Source organism: Falco rusticolus, chromosome 4 (genome assembly GCF_015220075.1).
Source record: "Falco rusticolus isolate bFalRus1 chromosome 4, bFalRus1.pri, whole genome shotgun sequence".
NCBI lineage: Eukaryota > Metazoa > Chordata > Aves > Falconiformes > Falconidae > Falco > Falco rusticolus.
Window position 1 is genome coordinate 14,004,684 of NC_051190.1, and position 25,439 is coordinate 14,030,122.

Here is a 25,439-nt window from a genome sequence, read left to right on the forward strand (position 1 = left end):
AGCAGCAGCTCTTCCCGCTGTTCAGTCCTATGTCAAATTACATCAGTAAAGCAGACAGCAGCTGGCAGTCCTGGAGCCTGCCATATTTATCCTGTTACGGTCTAGATTTATAAACTGCCCATGCACACACCTTGAAGTGCACCGTGCATGTACTGTGCCACCCTGCAGTTTTGAACATCGTCACGTTACTGTAATATGCAGCACTAGAGAATTTCTTGAAGATGAGGAAAATACTGCTTTCTCTGATGACTAAAGGGAGGGAGTAAGCTTATGAAATGGAGGCCTTTGAACAACACATTGTATATCTTGCAGTACAAAGAATAAGATAGCTCAGATCCAATTAAAATACACAGTAAGCAAGTAATGACATTTTTTTATTTGAGAAAAACCATAATTTACAGATAAACACAACAAACCTTCTTGATTTAACTTCATTTGTTTCCATACAGAACCTTTGAAATTGGAAATAAATTGCACTAACAAATAAATGTCACAAGGAACTTTTATGTGATTTTCCACTGCATTAAAACTTAACACAAAACCCATAAAAATAAGACACTATTTACAAAATATAGTCATTTTTTTTGCAAAACTATTGGTTAATTCAAGTTTTAAGTTGCATGATAAATTACACAGCTCAGTCACTTTACAAAGGGTTAAAAGACAAACCTACTCTGAATACAAACCAACATCCTCTCATGATCTGACTATGCCAATTCATAGTACTTCCCAGAATCTGGATCAAAGTAACAGTTCAGACACGGATCATACAGGAGAGTCAAAACTTCCTCCTCTTCTTCAGCATTGAGGTCATCTTCACCTGTGTCAAGTGGGGAAAGTAAGAATAAATCACTTTTATTCACTTAGCCAGCAACATGGAAATACCTTTCTGTCAGATGTGACAGACTTTAGTGTATAATCTTTCGATTTCTGAATTGTTACCTTCAAGATAACAGCAATTCACATTTTTATATTTCTGAAGACTTGTATTTACATGAGGTGAAATGATGTCAGTCAGATTTTGCTTAACAACCAGACTTTACAAAGTCCAATGGAGCAGTTCACCGGCAGTACCTTTACTGATAGAGGATCAAAGTATTCCTAAGTGATATTTTTCTCAATGAACTTCCTAAACAATAATGTTTTAGCATGAACAAAGACTGTTGGTGTGTACTTCAGGCCTGTAAAAATGTAGGAATTTGAATGTCTGGTATCCAGTATGCCACCTAAATGTTCAGTATAGGTAAACATGTACGAAAGAGCTTTTGTTATCAGAAGGGAAATAAGATTCTTTCAGACAATAAAAAATTTAAATCTAGGTTATCTAGAGTTATTTAAAATGCAAGACTGTTTTCAGGTAACAGAAATGAATCCTTAGCCTAAAATACACTGATAAAGCCATACAGACTTTTATTACAGACACTTTATATATTGTAGCTCCTTTTCTAAACCTGTCTGTCTTTCATATAAACTAAATCTAAGTTATATGACCCATAGCTTTTTGATAGGAAATAATTCACAGCTGAACGCAATCTGTATCTCGAATTTCATCATAAATGTTCATCTCGTTCTCAGACTGCTAATACAAACGGAATGCTTTGTATGCCCTAACACTTCATAATAAGTAATGGCCTGTTATGCTAACAGCAGCAGTTTCACAATGCTCAGAATCTATTTACAGCCAGGATCACACAACGATATATAGGTTACATTATCTAGAGACCAGAAAGTAGGTTGGTGCATTTAATGCATACAAAAGAAGTGTGCACTTTATTGTTTCGGAGGAGATTTCATTTTTGTTTCCTCAGTGACCTTAACAAATGCCATCAGAAAGAAACTGTCTTTTACTGTAACCAAAGGTAAAAAATGTAAAGCTAAATTGTTGCCCTCCCTGTTGTGGGTACTTCGTCAGGCCTGGTAAGCTAAATGAGGTTAACTGAGATATTTTGTTTGGATAGCTCTTGGGAAAAATTATGCAGTGCAGAAAGAAGGCATAGAACTGAATGTCTTTTTCTACACTTCAGATCATAGTACACAAATAAATGGTATTCATGCCCCATTCCCTCCCACAGCCTTACATTTTCACCTGAAACCATGCTGTTATTTCCACCAAATTCTTCCTTTTATTATTTTGCTTTTCCCTGCTTATGTTTCTCTTCAAAATTATTTTCTTTTCTTTCCTAAGCTTAACCTCCTTCCCTCTTTACCTTGGAACTGGCCTCTCATTATACTCCCTGGCTTGATTTAGGAGTAAGAAATTCTTCAGACTCATCAGGGGTATACTTCTTTCCCTGTATGCCTTGAATTCACACCAAATCAGAATACAATTGCATCCAGGACTAGCTGAATGTATACCTTTATAGCAACAATTCTCTGCATGTGTTTTTATGTGAACAAGAAGAGATATATATGGTTTTCTAGATATATCTTGTTTTTAAAGTCAGGCTTCTTTCGTTTAGCATCTCACAATATCCCCAAATGCATTTTAAGGCATTTCTAGATGTTGCAACATGTTTGCAATGGCCGTATGGAGTATCCAGGTTTGACCAGATTAAAAAAAAAACATATGAAAACCTCACCTCTGTTCTACTTCTTAAAAAGACGTACTCATTACCGTAAGTGACGCTCTTCTACAAGACTCAACTAACATGTAATGGTTGTGTTAGAAGGCATCCTTCTACTTTCAAATGGTGTTTGTGTACAACCTGACCACATGTAAGAATGACGTGTCCATGGCCAAATTAGCTGATAAACAAGTCACTTTCAAAGAAAATTTCCATAGGTGTTTATGCTGCCACCATCCACACTTTTGGGGTTGGAGCTGCTCAGGATTGCATGAATAAAACTCTTGGCAGTTTAATTTGAATAGCATGGTGAAAGCAAAATCAAAGCTTTTGTTCTTAAATCACTATAAAATTAAACAGTATTTCAGGCTAGAAAGTAACTTGATATTAAATGCAAACTGAAGTCTGTGATGAACGTTATAGAGGGACGAGTATTTTTTAGTTCTGAGCTGCAAGAAGACTGAAGGTAGTTAGTACCTCTGAATATCTGTCAGATTAAATGAGATACTGCCCCACTGAACTCAGGGGAGCTATTGCTTTCATGGAGAAAGGCTTTTGCACAAGATGTCTGAATCCGGATAACAACGAATGGAGGAGGCATGTAGCAGCTTTTTCTAAACAATGAAATAAATATACAAGTAACTGTACTTGGATTTTGTTAACTGTTTATACATAGTCACCATGGTCTGGAAAACCAAAATAGTTTTCCTTTTCAAATAAATATATTTCCACTGTATTCTAGGTTTTAATATTAGAAAATGGCTTGTAGAAAAGTTTCTGTGTGGAGTTATCAAAATTACAAGTATCATACCTGTACATGAATCATAATTTAATCTGAGCGAATAAAGGCACAAAAATAAAAAGGAAAAAACCCCCAAGCTATGGTATATAGAGATTTTCTGTTCTCCAAACATGCAATCATGAACACATGATGTAAAATATTTCAGCATAAAGGAAAATGAGCTTAGAAACAACTCACAAAACAGTTTGGAAATCCTAGTGTGAATAACACAAGAAATCCATCAAATTTTTAAAAGATAATAATACAATTTTTAAATTTTACAGAAGTTCTATCTTAACTGAAGCAAGCCTTGGATTTCATAACACTAACATAGAAAAATTCTCAGGGATCTATCATAGATTTATATCCAACATGACTTTAACTCAAGGATTACTGTCCAGCTCTCTTTGGCTTACTTAGGACTCTTAAGAAAACATATTATTTGATTCTTCAAAGCAAGGTCCATTCCTGACAGCAAAATTCTATTTTGCTGTCAGAAATGATTACAAATATACATGTATGAAAACGTTCCCAATTTGAGTGGCATAATTTATTTTAGACAGAAAATCACTGAGACATCTTAATCCCTCGGGCAGTCAAAATACACGTCAGATTTATGAGAGTTCACACAGAATTCCCCAGACTAGAGGAAAAATTTAGATATCTACCCTGTTTCCTAAGACAACTGATAAGAAAAAAGAGCATTTGAAGAAAAATAGGTATTTGTTTCATTCTATCGTTGTTGACTTTCCAGTTTCAGCTAAGTTCTTTGCCATTCTTTAAGCAAACCCTATTAATAAACAAAAACCTGTAACACTTTAGGTGGTTGGTGACAACAGTCTTTACTCAGGAAATCATGCTGAGATTTCATTTAAGGCTGAATCTGAAATTTTTCTTCATAAGAGAAGTATCACTTACGTAAGTGCAATTATGCTTCCGAATGTTCAGTCTTTGTGTTCTTTCTTTCGTAGGTTTTCAATCCCCACTAGCATAAATTCCTTATTTTAAACAAATAAGATGCATTTTTTTTGAGTTAACCTCTATCGAGCCAGAATATTAGGAAACTGCAACTAAGTTATTCTTTGATCAGAGGCAAATAATACTGCATGGAAAACTCTGCTAGCTTGAGCTGAGAATAATAAGTAAGAGAACTTGGAACCAAAATGTAGCAGTATAGAAAACTACAAAAAGGCAGCACCAGCAGTACAGAAACAGCATTTTGAAATGTCTTTCTACCCAGATCCTTTTCATTGTCTTCATGAATTCCTACCTGGAATACTCTGATTTGTTGAAGATTTAGTGTGCTCTTCCAGTTGTTGGCTTCCAGGAATGATGGGGGGACTGAACGCGTTCAACCAGTCCCTGAAAAACACAAATCAAAATGTCATTCATAAAAGCACAGTTTGCATTCCTATTCGTTCTAATTCTTTTGATTATTAAAAAAAAATTCAAAGGAAATTGCAGGTTGTCAAGCATGATGAAACAAAATCAAGCTAGATTTTATTATTATAAAAATAAACCTAGTAGTGAATACAGTTCTTAAATGTTAAGGCTTCCTCCTTCCTTAGCCTTTTCACTTGCTCTGTTCACACTGAAATCTGTGTTTTAAGACAGGTTTGCTTTGCAGATTTTAGCTGGTATTGCTCTCTCAGCAAAAGGCATACATGAGGTGTGACCCATAACCCACAGAGCTACACGCTGAAAGCCTACAGGACTCATGAGTATCTTTTTCGGAGGAGTAAAGACTTGGGATGAACAAGCTGTGTTTGATGCGAGACTGTGGGGGTCAATTTGATTAAAAATCCTGACCCTCTTCTAAGGAAAAAGGCTTAAGATTATATACAAGAGATGTATTCAGTTACCACCAGCTTGGCACTGCTTGGAGTTCCCCGTAACAGGGTGATTTAGCAAGTGGTCCGTCACCCACAGTGTGGATGGTTGGTGAGTTAGAGCTGAGCACTCTAAATGGTGCTGAGCACATGAAGTGGGTGCATTAACAGTGTGATACCAACTCATGGTCATGAACTGTGGGACAGCTCATTTTTTTAATTTAAATTTAAATAATTTAAAAATTTTCAATAAAGGGATGCAATTAGTGATCAGAGCTAAGAATAATTATACTAACTGTTTTCTAGTGTTGTTAAGAAGGAAAGATTGGATGAGTCAGGCTGTTATTGTTGATAGTATCGTTGATACAGGAAAAAAGCTTTGTTGGGTAAATACATTATAAACATATATTATAAATACAAAAAAAGTTATTCAGTGTAACATGATTTTAGCTACTGCAAGACACCTTAACACGGCTGCCACATACCTATTTTGCTTCTGTAAAAAAAATATTGGATGGGATCTTTATCATAGAGGAAGGAGTACAGACCTTCTTCACCTATTCAATTTAAGAGGCAATTTATATCTCTCCTGAACACTACTTTGTGATAGCTTTTAAAAATCATTTTCACGTTATCATACATTCATGCAAAGTTCAATGTTCATTTCACAAACCCCACTTTACGACACACTGTCTTTGATTGTTATAGCTCAAGGAAAGGGAAACAGAACAGTTGTTTTTATTGTCATTGTTACTGCTTTCTATCGCAAACTGAACTGCAGATTTTTCCGCTGAAAAAGTTACTCATATTATACTATCAATCAGAGAAAGATAGCCCTGGAAGGACACATCTAAGTCACAAAGTCAAGACATCCCTTGTGCAGGTGATCACGTCTTGTAGTTCTTTTAATACATGAAACTAATCCCTGCCCACTGTCTGCATCTAGTGTTTCCGTAAGTTCCCATCTCTCCAACAGTAACAGCTGTAACACGTTAAAGCTTCCACATAACCATTAACTAGACCAAATAATTGGAAGTTAACACTTGAACACAGAATTCGAGGGAGGCCAGTAAATCATCTAATTTTGACAGAACCAGATCCATCCTTTTTGACCAACGTATTTCACTGCAAGGCAAGAGGTATGGAAGGGGAAAAGGGTCTTCAAACTCCCTTATGTTTGCTTCATGCTCATGGGAACAGTGCAGCTCTACAAGGTAAATTACACTTGGTTTGGGGTTGATTCAACTTATGCCTGGCCATGCCTGTTCCAACATCTCACAAAAACATCACACATGCAAACCTGTGCTAGAGGCCAGGGAGATTAGCCTGAGCTGTAGAGGTAACTTCAACATCCATGGCTTTGTCCGGAAGGGATGATTTTTTTTCCCAAGCTTGACAGATTACATTGCCAGACTGTAATTGTCTCAACTCAATTGTCCAACACCCAGTAAACAGTAATGGACTTCTACCTTCTGAAAAGCCTTGATGATTTTATGTACGATTTGCTTCTGACAGAGAAATCTGGCAACACTCAGTCATGTGTTAGGATTGCTAAAACAGGCCATCTGATTTTTTTTTTTTGGTTAGTTTTTCTGATACTTCTGGACTTGTTATTGATTCCACATCATCTCCTGTTGGCATGTACGCATGATCTGGGGTGAATCAGGGGACAACCACCTATCTGTTTGCAGTCAAAATGGAAAAAACTAATTTTCTGCCTCAGGAAACAGAACTGCTGGTGTAGAAATCCAGCAAGTGGTATAGCAGATTTAAAGGAAGAGATGCTGAATTTTCCATTATTTCAATATGTAAAAATATACTTCAAAATTTTTTTACACCATCATTATTTTCACACATATGGCAAACTTCACAACCAATCCTTCTCCTCTTCTGCTGCTCAGCTCAGTTCCAGTGAGAACTGGTACAACTAATCCACCCAGCAATATGCTTGCCTAGACATCTCATTGTTAGTGCTCTCTGTCATTGCTCACCATACTCGCATTCCCTGGATACAGCCAAAGACCATTTATTTACACCGAAGCTTCAAACGTTTTTAGGAATAACAGTTAAATGCATGCTGTGCTATCCAGTGGCATGGTAGAATATATTCTCCATTTCTGCCACTTGCGTGTGTGGTTTGTGCTGCCTCAGAATCAGCCCACATAAGCCTAATGTGAGAATCTGACCATTGCTCACAGAATGCGGTCTGGGAACACGAAGCATTATCACGTACCTGATTCTCTACAATTGCACTGAAACACAACTTCAGCAAAGGCAATCTCTTGGAGAAACTGCGGCAATTTTAGAGAAGGTAAGGAAGAACTATTAGAGCTAATCTACCTCTCTGTTTCCCAAGCTACCCTTTCTTGCAAATTCACTGCTACTTTTTTAAAAGACAGTGATGTTTGAGATCCAGACAACTAGAATAGTGCTGATTGCTGAAGCAAAAAGTGGTGCAAGGACAGAGGAAAGACAGTGCTTGCTTCTAAAGAGAATTATCTCAGTCAGACCAACAAATATAGTTAGAAAAGTCAAGAAGCTTCAGAGTATATGCAGTTCTACAGGTCTGGCACAAAACAGAAGAGTTTAAAGATACGTGTTTTTCATACAAAATATATATCAGAGAATTTCTAAAGAAAACAGTTGGCACCTGGAAAGCAGAGAGGATGTTAGTAGAAGGAAAGAAAGATAATAAGGCAATTACCTCCGGTGGAAAAGAGACAATTCCTTTAAAGAACACTACGGGAGCAAGGTAATCATGTGTCATTAAACCAGTATTGCTGTTAAAGTAATAGTTCTTATTACTCAGTAATCAATACACTACAGTATCAGGGATTCATTGTTGACTTAATATTACTTTGAAGGTTGAAACATTTTACACAATATACGAAAACCTGGTTTATTACTTCCACAGGTTAGCAATGTCTAGATTAACTTTTTGTAAAATCTTGAAAAAAAATTGTTAAAGAATCTCTTGTGTGCTGAAATCTTCTTGGCCAAACGGCAGTAGAGAGTAAATACCAGCAGTTGATTGATAAACTTCTGAAAAGTGGGTTTACAGTGGTAATTCTGATAGATGCTGTAGCCTCGCAGTCAAGACAGACTTTTCCACAATGAAATCTGCAGTTGCTTTTAGGAAGCAACTAAAGCGTGTATGTGTGTGAGACAGTGTGTGAGCTAATTTTAAACAAAACAAAACAAATCAAAAATCCTGAAAAATCTGTAGGTAGACCTTGCCTAAAAGTGGAGCTCAGCATGGAGAAACCCAGGAATATTCTGAGAAATGCAGACTGTGGACTATGTTCCCATTTATCGTGGTTTTATTCTGATTGAATAAAGAATATTTTTTTGGAGAACTTCTTGAAGATGCTACTTTATCTCCTTAAAACAGAAAAGCTAATCACACATTCTGACTAATTAAAGGCACTCTATTTATGCTATCAATGCCTCCAGCTGTAATCAATATAATCAACATGCAATAAACTACCCAGAGCTTTCCTGATAACAATGTGGAATGCTAAGTACTGTTTTTTGACATTGCGAATCGCATTGTATTAAGGCTCAGAATAGCTTCCACACACATTCAAAGTATCATGCACCTTTAATGCTCACACTGAAACTCTTCATTATTCTGAAAGCTATTCTCCATACCATAATATAATTAAAAATGTTACATAAACTTGTTACCTTATGGTCTTTTCTTAAAAAAAAATCTTCTGGAAAATAATTGTCATATATTAAAATATCACATGATAGTTGAACTGTGATGGCAAGCAAAAGAATCTTTTGGACTTGTGAACATTGTTTTCTGTTTTTTGACAGTATGTTAAGTTTTGCAGAAGATGGCAAAAAGATCCATCAGTAAAATCTGTTAAGAATATTAGCGATGCTTCATTAAGTAGCACTTACCAATGACAATGTATCAAAATTATTACTATCAACAGAAATCCGAAGAATCAGAGGGTTTTATTTTAAATCTTAATGAACACCTTTGATACTTTGATTTTTTACAGATATTTTTGCCTTTTAGTCTATCCTACTAGCTGGACTGAGAAAATGGCAAATCACTTAGTATAAAGATTTTTAACATTGCTGTGAATTGAGATAGCATGCTTTATTACATTTCTTTTGGATGAGATTTAATCTGTATTACTGAAATCAATTGGATCATTTAATCCACATTATTAACAAAATTAACATGCTTCAAAGTTTTAGTATGGTTTTGTCCAACACTCTATACAGGAATTAAAAGGAATATTCAAACTATTCAGCCAGTCTGGTAGTATACTTTAAAAATGCAAGGGAAAGGCTACATTATATCAAATCAGGGAATTAAAAAACATTTGTTTTTGCATTAAGAACACATCACATTGACAGACTATTACGCATCTGAAGTCTACAATCAATAAGGAACACAAAAGATGGCATTTAACTGCATAAACTACTTAGTAAATCTTACGAATGTGAGAGAAGAACTGGCTTGTGCCTGAGGGTTAATAAGAGGAGCACATTTGCTGAATTATCTTTTACAATGGATAATTTGACTAACTCCGTGGAGGGCCAGAGAATGCCAATGTATGAATCAAGAGTATGAAAATATTTTAGAGGAAAAAAAGACCAATTCTTGACATCTTGTGCAATTATCAGCTAAAATCTCAGCACATACTTCCGTTGTATTAGTAATATTTAGTACCACATAAAGCAAATTCCCTAATCATCAAAGTGAGTATGTAATACCTTACTATGATCCACTGAATGCAAAGTGCCAGCTCATATCAAAAGTATGGTTCAGTATAGCTTAAATATTCAGTTCAGCTAAGACGAAGACCTATTTTTCTCACTTGTTTGGATTTTTAATTATATCTATTTAAGAAAGGTTATTAGACACTAACTCAGTTCTTGGATAAATCAATAAAAAGTAACCTAGCTTTGTAAAAGCCCTCACCTATTCCCTGCTACATCTTTTTTGGAGCATGCATTACTTGTTAGGCTCCTCTAGATTAGCAGATCTAAATTTTCAATTATTTACGTATCTGCTGAACTTCATTCATACATGTAACTTAATTTAAATCAGATTACTTAGACACACCTATTCGGGCTCTGCTTTGTAATATATTAATGAAGTATGTATAATGGGAGTTTGTTTTTTTTTATAGAACTATTTACATAGAAATAAACCCTTCAATAATAGTTTCAGTAGTGAAGCAAGGACTTATGTAGGCTATTAATAATATCTGTTTGTGTTATGTACAAAATGCAATCATATTATCTGAAAAAATGTTGAAATAAAATTTCAGGTCCTACAGACATACGTCTGTAACAACAGTGAAGTCATATGAGTCTTGAATTGTCCATTATTGCATCTATAATGGTTTAAACAACTTCAATTCTTGAACATTCTTAAAGTTTTTACATAAATATGCCATAAACCAAGAAACATTCAGTGTTGATTTATACATCAATAACTGTTCAGTGCTACTCAGCTCCAGGTGGGAAAAACAGTATCTTTAAAATGGAAAACTGAGTGAGTATACAGAAGAAGATATACTACCAAAAGAATATAGAGTATATTTATACATACAAATCAAGGATTTTTGAATGCACATTTTAACACAAATCTTGAAAAATAACAAAAATATACATTCCCATATGACTTTGCAGAAATCGAAAGCTCTATTTAAAGAAGTATTTAAGGCCAATCTGGCAATACATTGGTGATTAAAAAATGCAAGGCATGAGCTACATTGTATTATTCTGCTGGAGTGTTATTGTAGTTTCAAAATATCATTAAATCAGCACAAACCAACACTTATCATTTCCTGCACATTTTTCACAGTGAGCTGCATTCTGACTATGAGTAATCTGTTAATCTGTTCTTTGCCTCACAATCCGTCAAAGTGACAGATTCATTCCAACCCTAATACATAATATCTTCATTTACTGTATGCCTTACTGGAACTTTCTTTTTTTGCTAGCACTAAGATTTACAAAATCACAAGCATATTTAGAGAATGCCTTTTTCCTTCCTCCAAACCACTTCAGCAAGTCCAGCCTGCCAAATACCACACTTCTAACGGAGGCAGCGAGACCTCCTTAAAAACTAAATTCTTTAATTTTCAATGAATTAGTAACTAAAAAAGAGATCAGATCATAAAAAGTACATGTGCAACTGTGCATGGAAGACTTGAAACTGCTCTTAAAAGTCTTAAATCTGCAAATGAACTGGTTTACGGGTGCTAGATTAGATTCAAGGATAACAAAGGAGATGTGAATTCTACTTATTAAACAAGATATTTCATAGTGTAAGGTGCTGTGACAAGTGTGTACAGTATAATCACGCTGACTGGTATTAGCTGAAAGTTTGACTTGTTAATGGCACCTTGTTTTTCTTTCATTATCATAGTTGAAATGATATTTTTTTTCAGGTTATTAAAAACATACAGTCATCTACATCAGTCTAAAACCACGAATGACCTGAATTTGGAGATTTAACAGCTCTACTAATTAATATATTGTGCTATTTGGTCAATGCTTTGTAATTAAATACATGAAACTTCTATTATAGCTTCTGTTCAATGACAGTAACATTGGAATTTACTTAAAGACTAAACCCATAGTTCATCACTATGTTAGCTTGGTGGCTAGATTATAGTTTCAATATTCACTAGCAATATAAATGACAGTAGTAGAAAAAAACAGTGTTTCATCACCTAATTTAAGTCAAATACTAGCCCTTTCTTCTTTGCTAGTTTTGATTCGTTTATCAGAAAATCAGCTGTATAAATTGAAAGTAATGAATTTGCAAAGGTGTGTTAAAATTCTTTCATCTTAATCTAATCTTAAGCAAGTAAATTCTAATAACTACAGCAGATACTCACTGATCAGTGAATCAAATGGATTTCCACATTTAATGAAGTGGCCATTATGTAGGGTGTGCTTCCTTTTTTACATATTTTAAATAATTAAATAAAACATTAAAAAAATATATATTTTAATATTCCATTGGTTCAGGTAGCACTGGAATCTAGTACCTAGTACCTAATAAGTCTTGTTGCAATTGAAGTCATACTTTTTCTCCACAGTCAGTAACCAAAAGCATCTCACTGTTCTCTGCATCCTGGGCATAGACTGGATCCCATTTAACTCTTAATGGATGACATGGAGCCAGAGGGTTTTTAAAAATCAATGGAGAGATATGACTCAACACAGCACTAACTTTAATATTATCAGACTTGTTAAAGGTGCTGCTGCTGAATGTTCCTTGTCTGTGCGAACTACTTTCTTTTTCAGAAAAGTAAAAACCCAAATGTATGCATGAAAACTCTGACCTTTTAATCTATTAATGGAATGAATGGTACAGCATGGAGCTGGAAACTTAATTGTCACCACAAAGTGAGAAGTATGCTACCTCAGTTCAATTCTTTAAAAACATCAAGCTTTGTCAACATCAAACGTAAATTAACATAAAGGAATAAAACCAAGGTTCTTGCACAAATGATATTGGAATAGCAGGGAAGGGAGGCGTGGGCAGTTGTGCCCTTGGAAACTCAGACAGTTTGGCTCTATAAGAAAATGTTATATGCATATGGGATGTCAGCCAAGGAGCCCGATTTGTCTGTAATTAAATCAGCTTCCAGTTCAGGAGGAGGATGGAGGAATAAATACATATTTCCATGATGGGGGGTGGGTTACTGGTAGTAAGCTTTTTCTCTCCAGAAAAGGGAACAATACAACTGGTACAAACGTACTCAGAAGCTTGCCTGCCCTGTGAACTACCCTGAAAGGCTCTGAGTCATCAGAAGCTGGACTCAGATACCAGCTTATGGCTGGACCAAAGTGTCTTGTCATCTGCAAACAGGGGAGATCCCCAAGAAGAAGACATGCTGGTGAAGGTGTACTCAGCTGCATACTGAAGGAGACATCGCAAGACTGTGAAGAGGTAATCCTGGACTTGTTACCAGGTAACACCTACCTCTTCCTTTTGATTTGCAAGACCTTTGAGGCGTGTAAAATATCTTACTGCCTGTTCTCCATTCCTACACACAAGCACAGCCAAGACAACTGTTTGAATGGCCCAGGAATATTCAGAAAAAGGGTGAAACCAATAAAAATTATTCAAAGTCCTGAGGCTACAAGAAAGATACAAACTTCCTTATATTAACATAGACGCAACTGCATGTTTGAAAGCATTTACCATGTTTTATATTCAACCTCTTAGTGTATATGCTGCTAGGTTTTCATGTTCTCAGATTCCCATGCAAGGGAAAGCCATTTTTGGATTATTTTAACAAGCTCTTACTTGTTAGCCACTTGGTTCTCAACAACCTTCCTGCAGCTAAGCTTTTTAACATCATGATTAAAAAAATTAACCTTTTCAATTAGATGTTTCCTGTGCCATTTTCTCCTTTTGTCATGTTCTTTTTCATGCATATTATAGCCCGACAAATGCAGCAGAACTTTGCTAATTCAGATTAACGACTAGGAGATCTATTGCAAATTACTCTATTTGGTGGATGAATAAAGTTACTGAACAAGTACAATAAAAAACCAAAGTACATTTTGTGATACATTGTTCTTGTTCACTTATTTTGACAACTGTTGTGTAATTTTATAATACTTCATAATGTAATATTGTCTGTTTTGCAGAAGTAATGGAGTTCTATGGCTTTGATCTTGTAATGAATCATAAAAATAAATATGCTTCTTTGTTTGCAAAACTCAATCTTTAAATGTGCTTCTTTAAGTTTAAGCTTCTGCTGTTTAAGCGTTTGCTTGGAGATACAGGACACAAAGACCTTTTGTGTCTGACTTTCACAGCATGCATGTTGGAGAAGTTCTGGTGTCGTGCAAATGTATGTTATATAAATAGCTACAATTCTTTTACTGTACATTTCTCAATGGTATAATAACACATGCATCAGCTATTAGAACACTTAAGTTTTCAAAGCTGAACATGCTTCTAATACTTGTGAGTTTGCAGTGGATGTATTTCTGTGCTGGGATCACTGACATATTATTGAAATTTCAGGTGCCATGATAATGGCAGTTATGGCAACAATAGGCTCTAAAAAAATACTTCTCCAGCAGAAACTTTTAAAGAAAACGAAAAAAATAATTTACTTCCTAAAATCAATAGAGTGGCTCAGAGTTACTCATAGGAACATGTGTTCATAATATTTAGCTAATATACCAGATTTTTACTGATAATCAAGTTTGCAAATAAGTTAAAAATGCATTTAGCTAAAGGAACATGTTCATCCATTTCATGATTCATCATCAAAACTACTGTGCATGCATATCATTAGAAAAATAAGAAAATCACATTGTTCGATAAAGTAGTAATTAAGAATATGGGTTCTGCTTTTTTTTTCTTAAGGTAAAACCTATAATGTTTCCAAAAAGTTATAGTTATTGTCTTCCTCAAACATGTTAATCTCCACATCAATGTGTGATGATAAATCTCAAATCTATAATATTTCCCATAACTGGAGAGATATCTTTACCATAAAACGGAAGAAAATGTTACTAGCTTCTTTTAGGTTGTGGTTTCTTTTTTTTTTTTTTCTCCTTTTTGTGGGTTTGGTGGGCTTTTTTTGATTGTAGAGGAAAGAATGATAACACCTGATCAGTCTAATGTAACACATGTAGGTACAATGACAGGACAGCTTGCTTTAGTCAGCCTGTACCAAGCCCACGTGAAGTGAGGTCAGCGACTATTAACCATTTGTCAAAGACTGCGGGCCCTTATCAGCCAATTACAGATACAAGGAACTTTGTATTACATCCACAAGCGGCAAAGCTACAAAGGACTTAAACCACACTACAGTGGTGACACTTTTTATAGATAAATACAAATCTAGACAAAATGCTGGCCTGAAATGCATCATATTTCCATTTAGCAATTCTAGTAAATATTTAATACTGGTTTTCCTTAAAATTTTAGGGACCTTGTATGCTCCTTAGTCCTAAAAGGTTTCTTTTTTATTCACAGCAAACCCACTAATGGAATCTAATTTAAACACAAAAAATCACACTGAAGAAGCTACAGACTTGCACACGCAGAGCAGAAAAATCTAGCTTGTTTTACAAGTCAGCTACTGGACTGGCTCGAGGATGGTCCTTAACCCTAACACATCAGAGGAACTGTAACACTCACTTTTCATAGCAAAACCTATGGAGATATCTCCATGGATGCAGGTCAGAGGATCATGGAGAAGAACAAGACACTGGAAAGGGCAGATGGGAGCCTGATAAAATGACATCTCATTGCTTCTTTATGTTCTTGCTGGAATTTTGGGGCTGATAACCTACATCAGCTACAGATGGACTCTCAGTATCAGCCAAGGAGGCTTAAGACTCCCCTCCTGTCCCCATGCTGGGTCATAACCATCCATCAGGCAGGGTGAATTCCAACACATAGGGCTGAATGGTAGAGTACACTATATACTGATGCACATGCACTTTCACATACCAGCCGGGCAAGCACCAGCTTCTAGCAGCACAGAGGAGACAGAGGTGGAGCTAACAAGGGAGTAAAACTCTGGTTATTCCTGGTAATTCTGTGCCGGTAACCCTGACCAAGCCCACAGCAGAGGCACTGACAATACTTCAAAAGGTCATTTTCATTGACTGATATACCAATTAACTTCTGTAGGTTCCAAGCACCTTTGGAAAGCTGTCAGCACCACATATATAGTTTGGGAAGGCTGCTGATTTTAGAGCTGTTAACATACCAAACCTGCCAGCGACTAACAGGGACAACAAATTAAACCTCAGTTTAACCACTATTTTCATTTGTGAATGAAAAACAGCTTGATCACTCATTCTTTAGTTTGAGACCACTGATCAATAGACTTTCTCATAAAATGATGTCTCTGTTTTATGTGTAGATCTTATATTCTTGGCTATAGTCCAAATCAGGCAGATGTTTACTTTCATTAAATCTTTGTGCCCACAATTCGCTATGGGAATACTTTTTTTTTTTTTTTTTTTTTTTTAACATGTAAAATTAAATGTCTGGCTAAAACCTAACTGAAAATTTGGCTGTGTACATTTTGTATAAAATTACTTCAGTAAAACACACTTCTTGTGAGAAGATACCCAATGAAATGCTGAAATATCTGTGTCCCACTTTAGTGTGGTTTTTGGGGAACAGCTGTTTGAACTTCAGAGGAACAAATTTTATTTGGTAGCCTGGGAAGAGTTGAGTAGGATGCCAAGACAGGATCTAATGAGGCAATGTTTATAAAAATAGGTTTCGGCTTATAAAAAGCCCCTCTCTCAAAGACAGAAAAATCAGCTTTTATCAGAAATTTTCTGAAGAGCATCTGTAGAAGTTCAGAAAATCTATTCATAAAATTAGGCTCAAGTGATCTTTTTCAGAAAGCAGCCCTACATTTTGCAGTTCAGCATGGCTGAAATTCCTCTAGAATATTTACTTTCTTTCAGCATTTCCTTAATGAAACTGCCAAGCCTTGTGGCACTCAAATGTTTTGGAGGACAAATGCTTACTAAGTAGATGCACGGTACACAGCAATTTCCAGTCCCTGCACTGGAGGAAGAAGTAACATAGACAGTTACAGCTTCATATTTGAAGAGAAAGGAGCAATTCTGAAGTTCAGCTTGGACCATACAGCACATCAGTCAGTGGGAAGTGCAGAGCTAAGGCTTGAAACACTGAACATCATCTTGCTCATCTGGCTCTGCAGCCTCTGCAGTCAGCCTGTCTCCTTTCATTAACCGGTTCTACGCCTTGCAAAGCAGCGTGATGTGGAGGTGATTTGTACTGCAGTACCAATATTCTCGGCAGACTTATGACCTTTACCCAGTGGAACCAATGGAAAATGAGTCTAGCTGGGTCTTTTTATTGACTGCATTTCCATTATCTTCACAGGTGCTTTCTTTGCTGGCTTGTTCTTTTATCTTATTATGGACAGAAGCTACATTTACTGGACAATAGCTTCCACATTGCTCTCTTTTCATTTCCCAGAAAATACCACTGCTACACTTTTTCAAGTTACTTGAGACCTGTCAAATTCTTTATCAGTCTTTACAACAAACTATTTGTTGTTTCAGTAAGTGCATCACGTTACTGTCTTCATGCTGCGGTATTTGTACCCAGTCATCTACATAGGATGTATCAATTTTTCAAATATTCTGTGTGTTCCCCTATACAGCTATGGTAGGCTTACAAAGATTTAGACATTTTCCAGTTGCTCGTATGTTACTTGTTAAAATCGGCTTTAAAAACAGTTTAGGAACTAAGTTATAGAATTAGCATTAATTTCATCTCCCCCTCATTTAGGTACACACCTAGTGTGAAAAACACTACATGGCTTTCCATTATAAATGACAGGCGATAATATGAATAATGGTATTCAAGTCACATAACCTCCAGTTTTTATATCATGATGCAAACTGACCTCATAATTTTTTCATCTTCTGTATTTACAACCCAATAATGCTTTTCTGGCAGTTCACAAGGGCTACTGTATTTATGAGGCACTTGCAAGTCAGGTATTTTACGAATACTTTGCCTCCATTTCTCGAAAATGATTTCTAGAGAAATTTAAGTCTAGTATGTGTACTGGATTAAAATAGCATTAGAACTAAGTTGTAATTTATATTATTTTGTTTTAAATTTTATTATATGGAAATACAAGTTTTCATTGTTGATCATATTAGCTTGATATGATGAAATGCTTTATTTTTCAGGGATAATGGTGTTTATTCTGTTTTTCAGTACATATAATATACTGAGTACCAAATTGCTTTAGCACATGCATACAAATAACTTAATAAAAACTGACTCAACCAATGTATGGGCAAAAAGAAGACAAACAGTGTAGCTTGCACTAAAATATAGGCAATTCAAATGCCACCAGAATTATGAAACTGATTCTGGAGTACAGAGTCCAAAGTGTCAGTCTCAAGGTACCTGATATCTTACTCTGTGGACTATAGTCAAGTGTCTCTGTCCACTTCATCCATTGTAACAATTCCTAAGGACAGAGGTGGTTCCTTTGATAACTAACACCCACATAAGCACTTTGATTTACATGTGAAAGGGAACAGGAATCCAGAATTATACTTTAACTCCAGTAATATATTGTGTGCACTAGGAAACATATGGCTGCATGTTGCAATAACTGATGCATTTGGATGAACTTGCACAGCAAGTTTCATAGTGTTCACTTCATAAAATCTAACAAGAAGATTCTAAATCTATAAAAATGTGGATGGCAAATGAGACAAGTGACTGAAACCATCTGTGTGAGGAGAAATGCATATTAACCTGCACAACTGACTGGCAGTGTGGTATCATAAAACACTTCAGACTGTTGATAAAAGATAAAGAAGTTGTATCTGTAACGCTCTCTCTTCCCCTCCCTCCCAACCCACACACACATTGTCCACTTAGAACTTGGACAAGCAAAATCCCCATTAACGACACCAAGTGGAAGTGAAATAGGATCACTTTTTAAAGTAAGTACACCTCTTGTTCAGGCTGTTCCAAAATTGTCAAAGTGAAGGAGTTTCACAGGTACAAGGAAGTTCTGAAATGGGAAAATGAATTTTGGTTGTTTCCATTTGATTATTTCTCCCTAGCCACACTCTCCCCTTGTCTTTACCTCATCTTATAATACAGGCACAGGAATTTTGTTGCTGATTCCAAGCTAAACAGATCAAGCTAAAAACCTGACAGCCAAAATATGCTGTAGACAGGATCCCTTTGAACCATCCCACAGTGTTGTAACACCCTCTCCTGACTGGGCTATCTACTGAAAAACCCCATTTAAATAAGTAACATTAAAATCTTTTGAAACAAATGGATTCCCTGACACCTACAGTCACATACAGAATTCTAGTTCTAAGCCTTCAAAGCAGAGAGGGAGAAAGAAACAGATGAGAGTGTGTGTATGTCAGATGAGGAAGATTTGCTGAATCACGCATCAAAGCAGATGTAGGAGCAAGGCCTGTGTCAGTTACTTTAAATATGCAGCAGTACACCCAAAACATGCAGAATTCTGTTCCGTGTTCCAGGACAAGGCAGACATTCTGCAGACAATGACTAAAACGAGTAATAGTAAAGACCTCTGAGAGGAGGTTGCAATTGAAAAGAGATTTAAGATTAAATCAAAGAATGTCACATTTAATATTCAGAACACTCTAACTGAATCCTTACTGCCTGGGCTATAAATGGAATCTTACCGTGGGTTGGAATGAGAAAGCGGGCTCATTTCTTTCTGGTAGTGATGCTCCTGACTGACGGGCTATGGAAAATAAAAAATAATAGTGAGAAAATAACTTTGCAAATACTCTTTCAGAATGTTTAGAAGTATGTATGAGATCTTTCATGAGCATACACATTTGCAGCTTCTGATATTAGAACTTTACGGTCTTTTTTCTTATCTGTGAAATTAAAAAGGGATATTCAGATCCTAACGGTGCAAAAGTACAACTTAATAGATAATTCTTGTCTGGATGGAAATATGTATGAATTAAGGAGTCAACCACCTGGTCGTTTCTTTGCTGCCTGTGACAGTGTTGGGACAGAGTCAGGAAACTTCAGAGAGGGAAGAGTGGCAAAGTCTTGTCTGATAGAGAAGTCTGGACTGCACAGGAATAGGGAGCGTGGTGCAGGAACTCAGCAGGATCTGTGCAGAACCAGCTGGTCTTAAGACTCGACAACACTGAGCCAGAGATACTGGGCTGGCAGGCAGGGTTCCTCTCTCCTCAGAAGCACCATGATCTTAGCAGTCCTGAATGAAGTTTGCAGAAGCATGTATAATTCTCTATGGCACTGCCAATTTGAAACCTGGATTAAGCTGTTCATGGGTAGCTAATGGTGGACTGCATGAATATTCAGACAAAAGAGTTTCCCCTGTCTTCAAAGCGTGCCTCGAAGATTTAAAAATACATTTGGTTTATGGCATTAAACCCAGTTATTTGCAAGATAGATCAATATTCATAAACTGGTATAAAAATTCAAGAATTCTAAAATTCAGAAATAAATTTGCTCTCAGTATGTATGTAGTGCTTCCAGAAAAGACCCTTTTCACACACCCCAAAACCAGTTCTAAAGAAATCACTGAAGCAAATGCAAAAGAAGTGAAAATAAAAGTTTACATTAACAATACTTCTGCAATTTATTACATGAAAGGCTAAAAATAAATATTAAGCATTATGAAAGCAGGTTTTTTATGGAAATCAATATAAAAATGACTATGTTCTCATGGTTTCAGGAAGTGGGGAGGCATGTTGTAAAATATATGTTGAGGATGAATGACATCCTAATTACTGCCAAATATGAATCACTGCCTGGTGGTGGATAGTGCAATTCCCAGATGACGGCTAGTGGAAGACTGAGGATGAGACAGAAAGTGAATTAGTCAGTCTATGAACCAGAATATCTGTCTAAATAATTTTAAGTCTCATTTCATAGTAAAGAATAGTCTGCCTCAGTTTTGCAATTTGACTTGATGTGAACAGATCCCTCCAGGGGTTGTCAAACTGAGCTCTCAGTTGGAATAATTCTGGGTTTAAATATCACTCCTCTTGTCTGTCAGACTTCAGTTCTGCCAGACCATTTTTGTGTTAAGTGGCTTTCTTTTCTGAAACATCACAAAGGAGGCCAGAAGACCTTCCACAAATTGGGTATGAACCTGGAAGTACTCTTCCAAATATTTTGCAGATCAAGTCTTATGTGACTGAATTTATATTTAGAAAGTTGATTGGGGAACAAGAAGTCTTTCTTCTCTGTGAGTACTCCTTACTTGAAAGTTAGTGCTTAGTGGTGAGCATATTTTGGATTCTGCTAATGAAGCATTATACCCGTACAAGCTTCTATGATATATCAACCAGCAGTCCAGAGGAACCTTCCTTCTCCTTTGCATTTCTGACTAAGAATCAGGGACCATATGCTGAATTCTCTTACATATGACCTTTCTCCAAAATTTTTGTGTTATATCTAAAGTGGTGTCTGAACTGTAGAAACAGCTGAAGCTGAACAGGCCACTTCCCTGACAGGGCAGGAAGGTCTTAACTGGATCTCTAGAATAAAGCAAGGCATTGAAGCAAGAATATTTTGCAAACTTTGCAGATTTTCTTGGATAATGTGTATATGTGTGGGTATACACTTCACATTATACCCCGCAATCCACAGAACTGTCTCTTTCATATTGTTGCAAAGCTAACATGGAATTTCATAGACCTTAAGATAGAAGAAAACATTCAAGTAAGATGGTCAAATAAAGTATTTTAAAATACTTAGTTCTACATACCCATATTATTGATTTGGAACTGTGCCCCATGCACATTTTACAAGGGTTTACAATTCTCCTTTGAAATAAATTAATTTTAAAGTAGAAGTTTTTCATATTTATAACGGATAGCTATGCTGGGTAATGTATAATATTCAAAGCTATTTTATTCCTTTTTGGCTGTCATAGTTTACAGCAGCTGCTAAACAACTTACATGTCAATGATTTCTCCTGACAGCATATATTCAGTTCTTGGTAAACTATCATAGGATATAAAAATACAGCTTTAGTATTTTATATGTTTTTTGTATTTTATGGTTGTTTAAGGACATCTGTTCCAACCACAGCTTAGCAATATGATTGATCTATGTGCCTTTATATTCAGAAGGGTTTCTTAGATTCATTAGTAACATGAGATTTTCAATGAATCTGGAAATCAGACTAACAAAGGCAAGTGATGAAAAAAACCCCAAACCTCACAAAAAATGTGTTTTATATATAAAATATTACTTTGATACATAAGTTCACTATCTAGCATGATTATATCCTGCCCTGCCTTGCAAAACATCATAGGTATTTCAAAATGAAAGACACACAAAAAGCTGCCTTCTGGTGGTGCTGTTGCCATAGATTCCACTAAGGGAAAAAAAATGTACAAAATGAACGAAAATTTGCAATAAAAATACTCCTTACTTATCTTTGAAGAACATAAGAGAAGGCAATAGATACTACTGATGTAAATAATCAGAAAGATACAACCTGGAAACACATGTAAGGATGAAAGTTTAATAATGACAAGAATTTCAAGCTGTCTTTCATTTCTGAAACTACAATATGAGGATTACTTTTGTTTCTTTTCTATAGACTGCACTGCTAAAATCATTTGCCTGCACAACTGCAAGACTGCTATAGATATATATGTATATGAACTCTTCCACAGTTTGTACATCTGATTTTGGGAAGATTGATCATTTGCATGCAAATACTCTTGACTCAAATGACGGTGGTACTAAAGATCAGAGACATAAACCCAAATTTGATTTTATTTTACACGTTTTTTACATAATACATATAAGGAATAAATATACATGTAAAGAACACTTCTTGGTAAAAACTGGAAGCTGAAGAAACAATGACTTTCTCAGGCTGGGGGATGAAAGGATTGACAGCAGCCCTGCAGAGGACTTGGTGGTACTGGCGGATGAAAAGCTGGACATGACCCAGCAATGTGTACTCGCAGCCTACAAAGCTAACCGTATCCTGGGCTGCATCAAAAGAAGCATGGCCAGCAGGTTGAGGGAGGTGATTCTGCCCCTCCACCCTGCTCTGATGAGACCCCACCTGGAGAACTGTGTCCAGCTCTGGGGTCCTCAGCAGAGGAAAGACACGGACTGTTGGAGCAGGCCCAGAGGAGGCCATAAAAATGATCAGAGGGCTGGAGCACCTCTCCTATGAAGACAGGCTGAGAGAGTTGGGGTTGTTCAGGTTGGAGAAGAGAGAAGGCTCCAGGAAGACCTTTCCTGCCTTTCAGCACCTAAATGGGGCCCACAAGAAAGATGAAGACAAACCTTTTAACGGAGCCTGTTGCAATAGGACAAGGGGTAATGGTTTTAGACTAAAAGAGGGTAGATTTAAACTAGATATGAGGAAGAAATTTTTCTACAGTGAAGGTGGTGAAATGCTGGAACAGGTTGCCCAGAGAGGTGGTAGATGCTCCGTCTCTGGAAACATTCAAGGTCAGGTTGGACATGGCTCTGAGGACGTTAAAGACGTCCCTGCTCGCTGCAGGGGGGTTGGACTAGGTGACTTTTAAAGTTCCCTTCCAACCCAAACTATTTTATGATACTGCAATTTTAGGTCTTACAGCAAGACCACGCATGGCAGAAGACTACAATCCAGCAGGAGCAACCTTTGCATGTGCTGTATTCTGAACATTCAGTTATGACTGCCTGTGCATACAGCAACACATTCACTGCACATGTGTATTCTATGCGTGGGGAATCATTGAAAACAGCTATACGAAATTATCTGCCAGATCCATAGATTTGAAAGCCAGAGGGAAGAATGAGATCAATTCATGATCATATGCATATCACAGGCTACTTAATTACATCACCAATAGAAACCACTGAACAACATCAGATCTAGAACTGAATGAACCATGAAGTCCATCCCTCTGACTGCTTTTGATACTTGTCAGCTGACCAGTTCTAAATTCTTTCAAGGTGTGCTTTATTAGTATGGAACCTTGCTCCTTTTTAAACAAGTATGTACAATGGTCTTAGCATGTTACATCCGAGCAGTTCCCTTATAAATTGTAACTTTATCAATAAAATTAGATTTTTTGAACAGAACGTATTTTCTATAAAATGATCTTGACTATCATTAACCATATCACCACCCTGTAAATCTCTGTTAACTGAATCCCACACCAGACTTTTCACTGATTTGACAATGATCACAAACTGGTCTACATTCACTATTTCATTTCAGCAACTCGTTTGAGTACTGGCACAGCATCACTACTCTCAAAGTCTTCTGAAATGTTGCAAACATATCAAAATAAACTAAAAGTTAACACCACCATTCCAAGAATGCCCCAAACTACTCTCTTAAGAGCTTCTGTGTTAAAACAACTCAGGGTGATTAAATAATCACCTTCACTAATAAATGTTGTTTATAGCCTTGTTAGATACTAAAGGTCTAAAAAATGAATTACCACCCTCACATGAATACTCTGCATTTTTCCAAATACTGGAACAGAGTGACATCAAGCGGTGTTAAACACAGAAGTCCATACTCCAAAAACTCATACCATGAATAGCTGGTGCTGGGGCAGCTATCTCAGGAAGGAAAATAAAAAGTGAATCGATAGATACTGCGGACTAACCAACACTGCACTGGTACAGAGTCCCTTTGTGTAAAGGCAAAGGTACACGGGTAGGAAAGTGTGTGGAAGCTGAATCTCAGCAGTCTTTGTTGTAGTGAGGGCCTAAGTTGCTAGTTCTTATCTGAGAAAGATTAGGTTTGCTTTCTGAATTATCTCTTCCTGGAAATGAGGCTCTTGACATTAAGTATTAAAACCTCAGTGCTCACCTTGCAAAATGCAGAGGAGAAACCTGACAATGCCATATGTGTAAAAAACACCAACATTCAGTCAACTGAATGAACTCTGAAAAATTTCTCTGTCAAAGACCTGTTGCCTTTTATACTTGATCTATGTAGAGGAAGATGGTGACAAAGGACTGTTATGGAAAACTACAGCTATATTAAATTAAAATTTAAATGACTAACCTATTATATCTAAATAATTTTTTAGACTGATGCTATTAGTCTGAAACTTCAGAAGCTGATCAAGGCAGTAAGATCAAAGAATTGTCTTTGCAATCACATTGCGCTTCACTGAATACTGGAGCAGCACATTTTACTTTAAAAGTTCATTTTGTTTTACTCATGTAATTTGTATTAACCAAACAAGACGTGTCTAAATATTCTTATAAATTTCCTTATAATTAAACTACTAAAAAATTAATGAGACTGCTATTCTTTTTATTTAATTGAGTTCCGTTTGTCCAGTCTTGCAGTTACACCATGTTTGAGTCTGTCTAGTGAGTACTGAGAAAATGTATTGGAAATAAGATAAATCAACTAAATGTGTAATGTTGATGTATCTCAAATAGTTAAATCCAACTAATGTTTCTCTGATATCCTGCAAAATATTGCTCTTTGAACCAAGTTCTTATGTCTATGATTATCTACACACTGATCGATCTCTTCTCATTTGAAATCTCCGTTTATCAGCGTACCACGAAGTTCCAACGCTGTGCTGGTCATTCACTACAGAAGATTGCAACTACAAGTCTCTACTTGGGCCCTATAGATCCCTACAGACAACTTGCACCTAACATTCTAGAGCATTTACAATACTTTATATTGGGGCAACACAGCAGTGTTTACTTTTCAAACAATGGATCTGCTTCTAAGAGTTGTGTTGTGTGCTTTA

At 36.3% G+C, this 25,439-nt stretch overlaps 1 protein-coding gene across 2 annotated transcripts in view; it reads right to left on the minus strand.

Moving 5' to 3' along the window:
* Positions 1 to 356: 356 nt before the first annotated feature.
* The window catches only part of CFAP20DC (CFAP20 domain containing), an 84,229-nt gene continuing 59,146 nt past the window's right edge, over positions 357 to 25,439 (minus strand). For both annotated transcript variants that reach the window (XM_037387139.1, XM_037387138.1), the window contains exons 15-17: positions 19,386 to 19,447; positions 4,616 to 4,707; positions 357 to 820 (exon numbers count right to left, since the gene is read on the minus strand). In XM_037387139.1, coding sequence (XP_037243036.1) covers positions 708 to 820; positions 4,616 to 4,707; positions 19,386 to 19,447 — 267 coding nt within the window. In that variant the 3' untranslated portion in view covers positions 357 to 707. The remainder of the gene's footprint in view (positions 821 to 4,615; positions 4,708 to 19,385; positions 19,448 to 25,439) is intronic.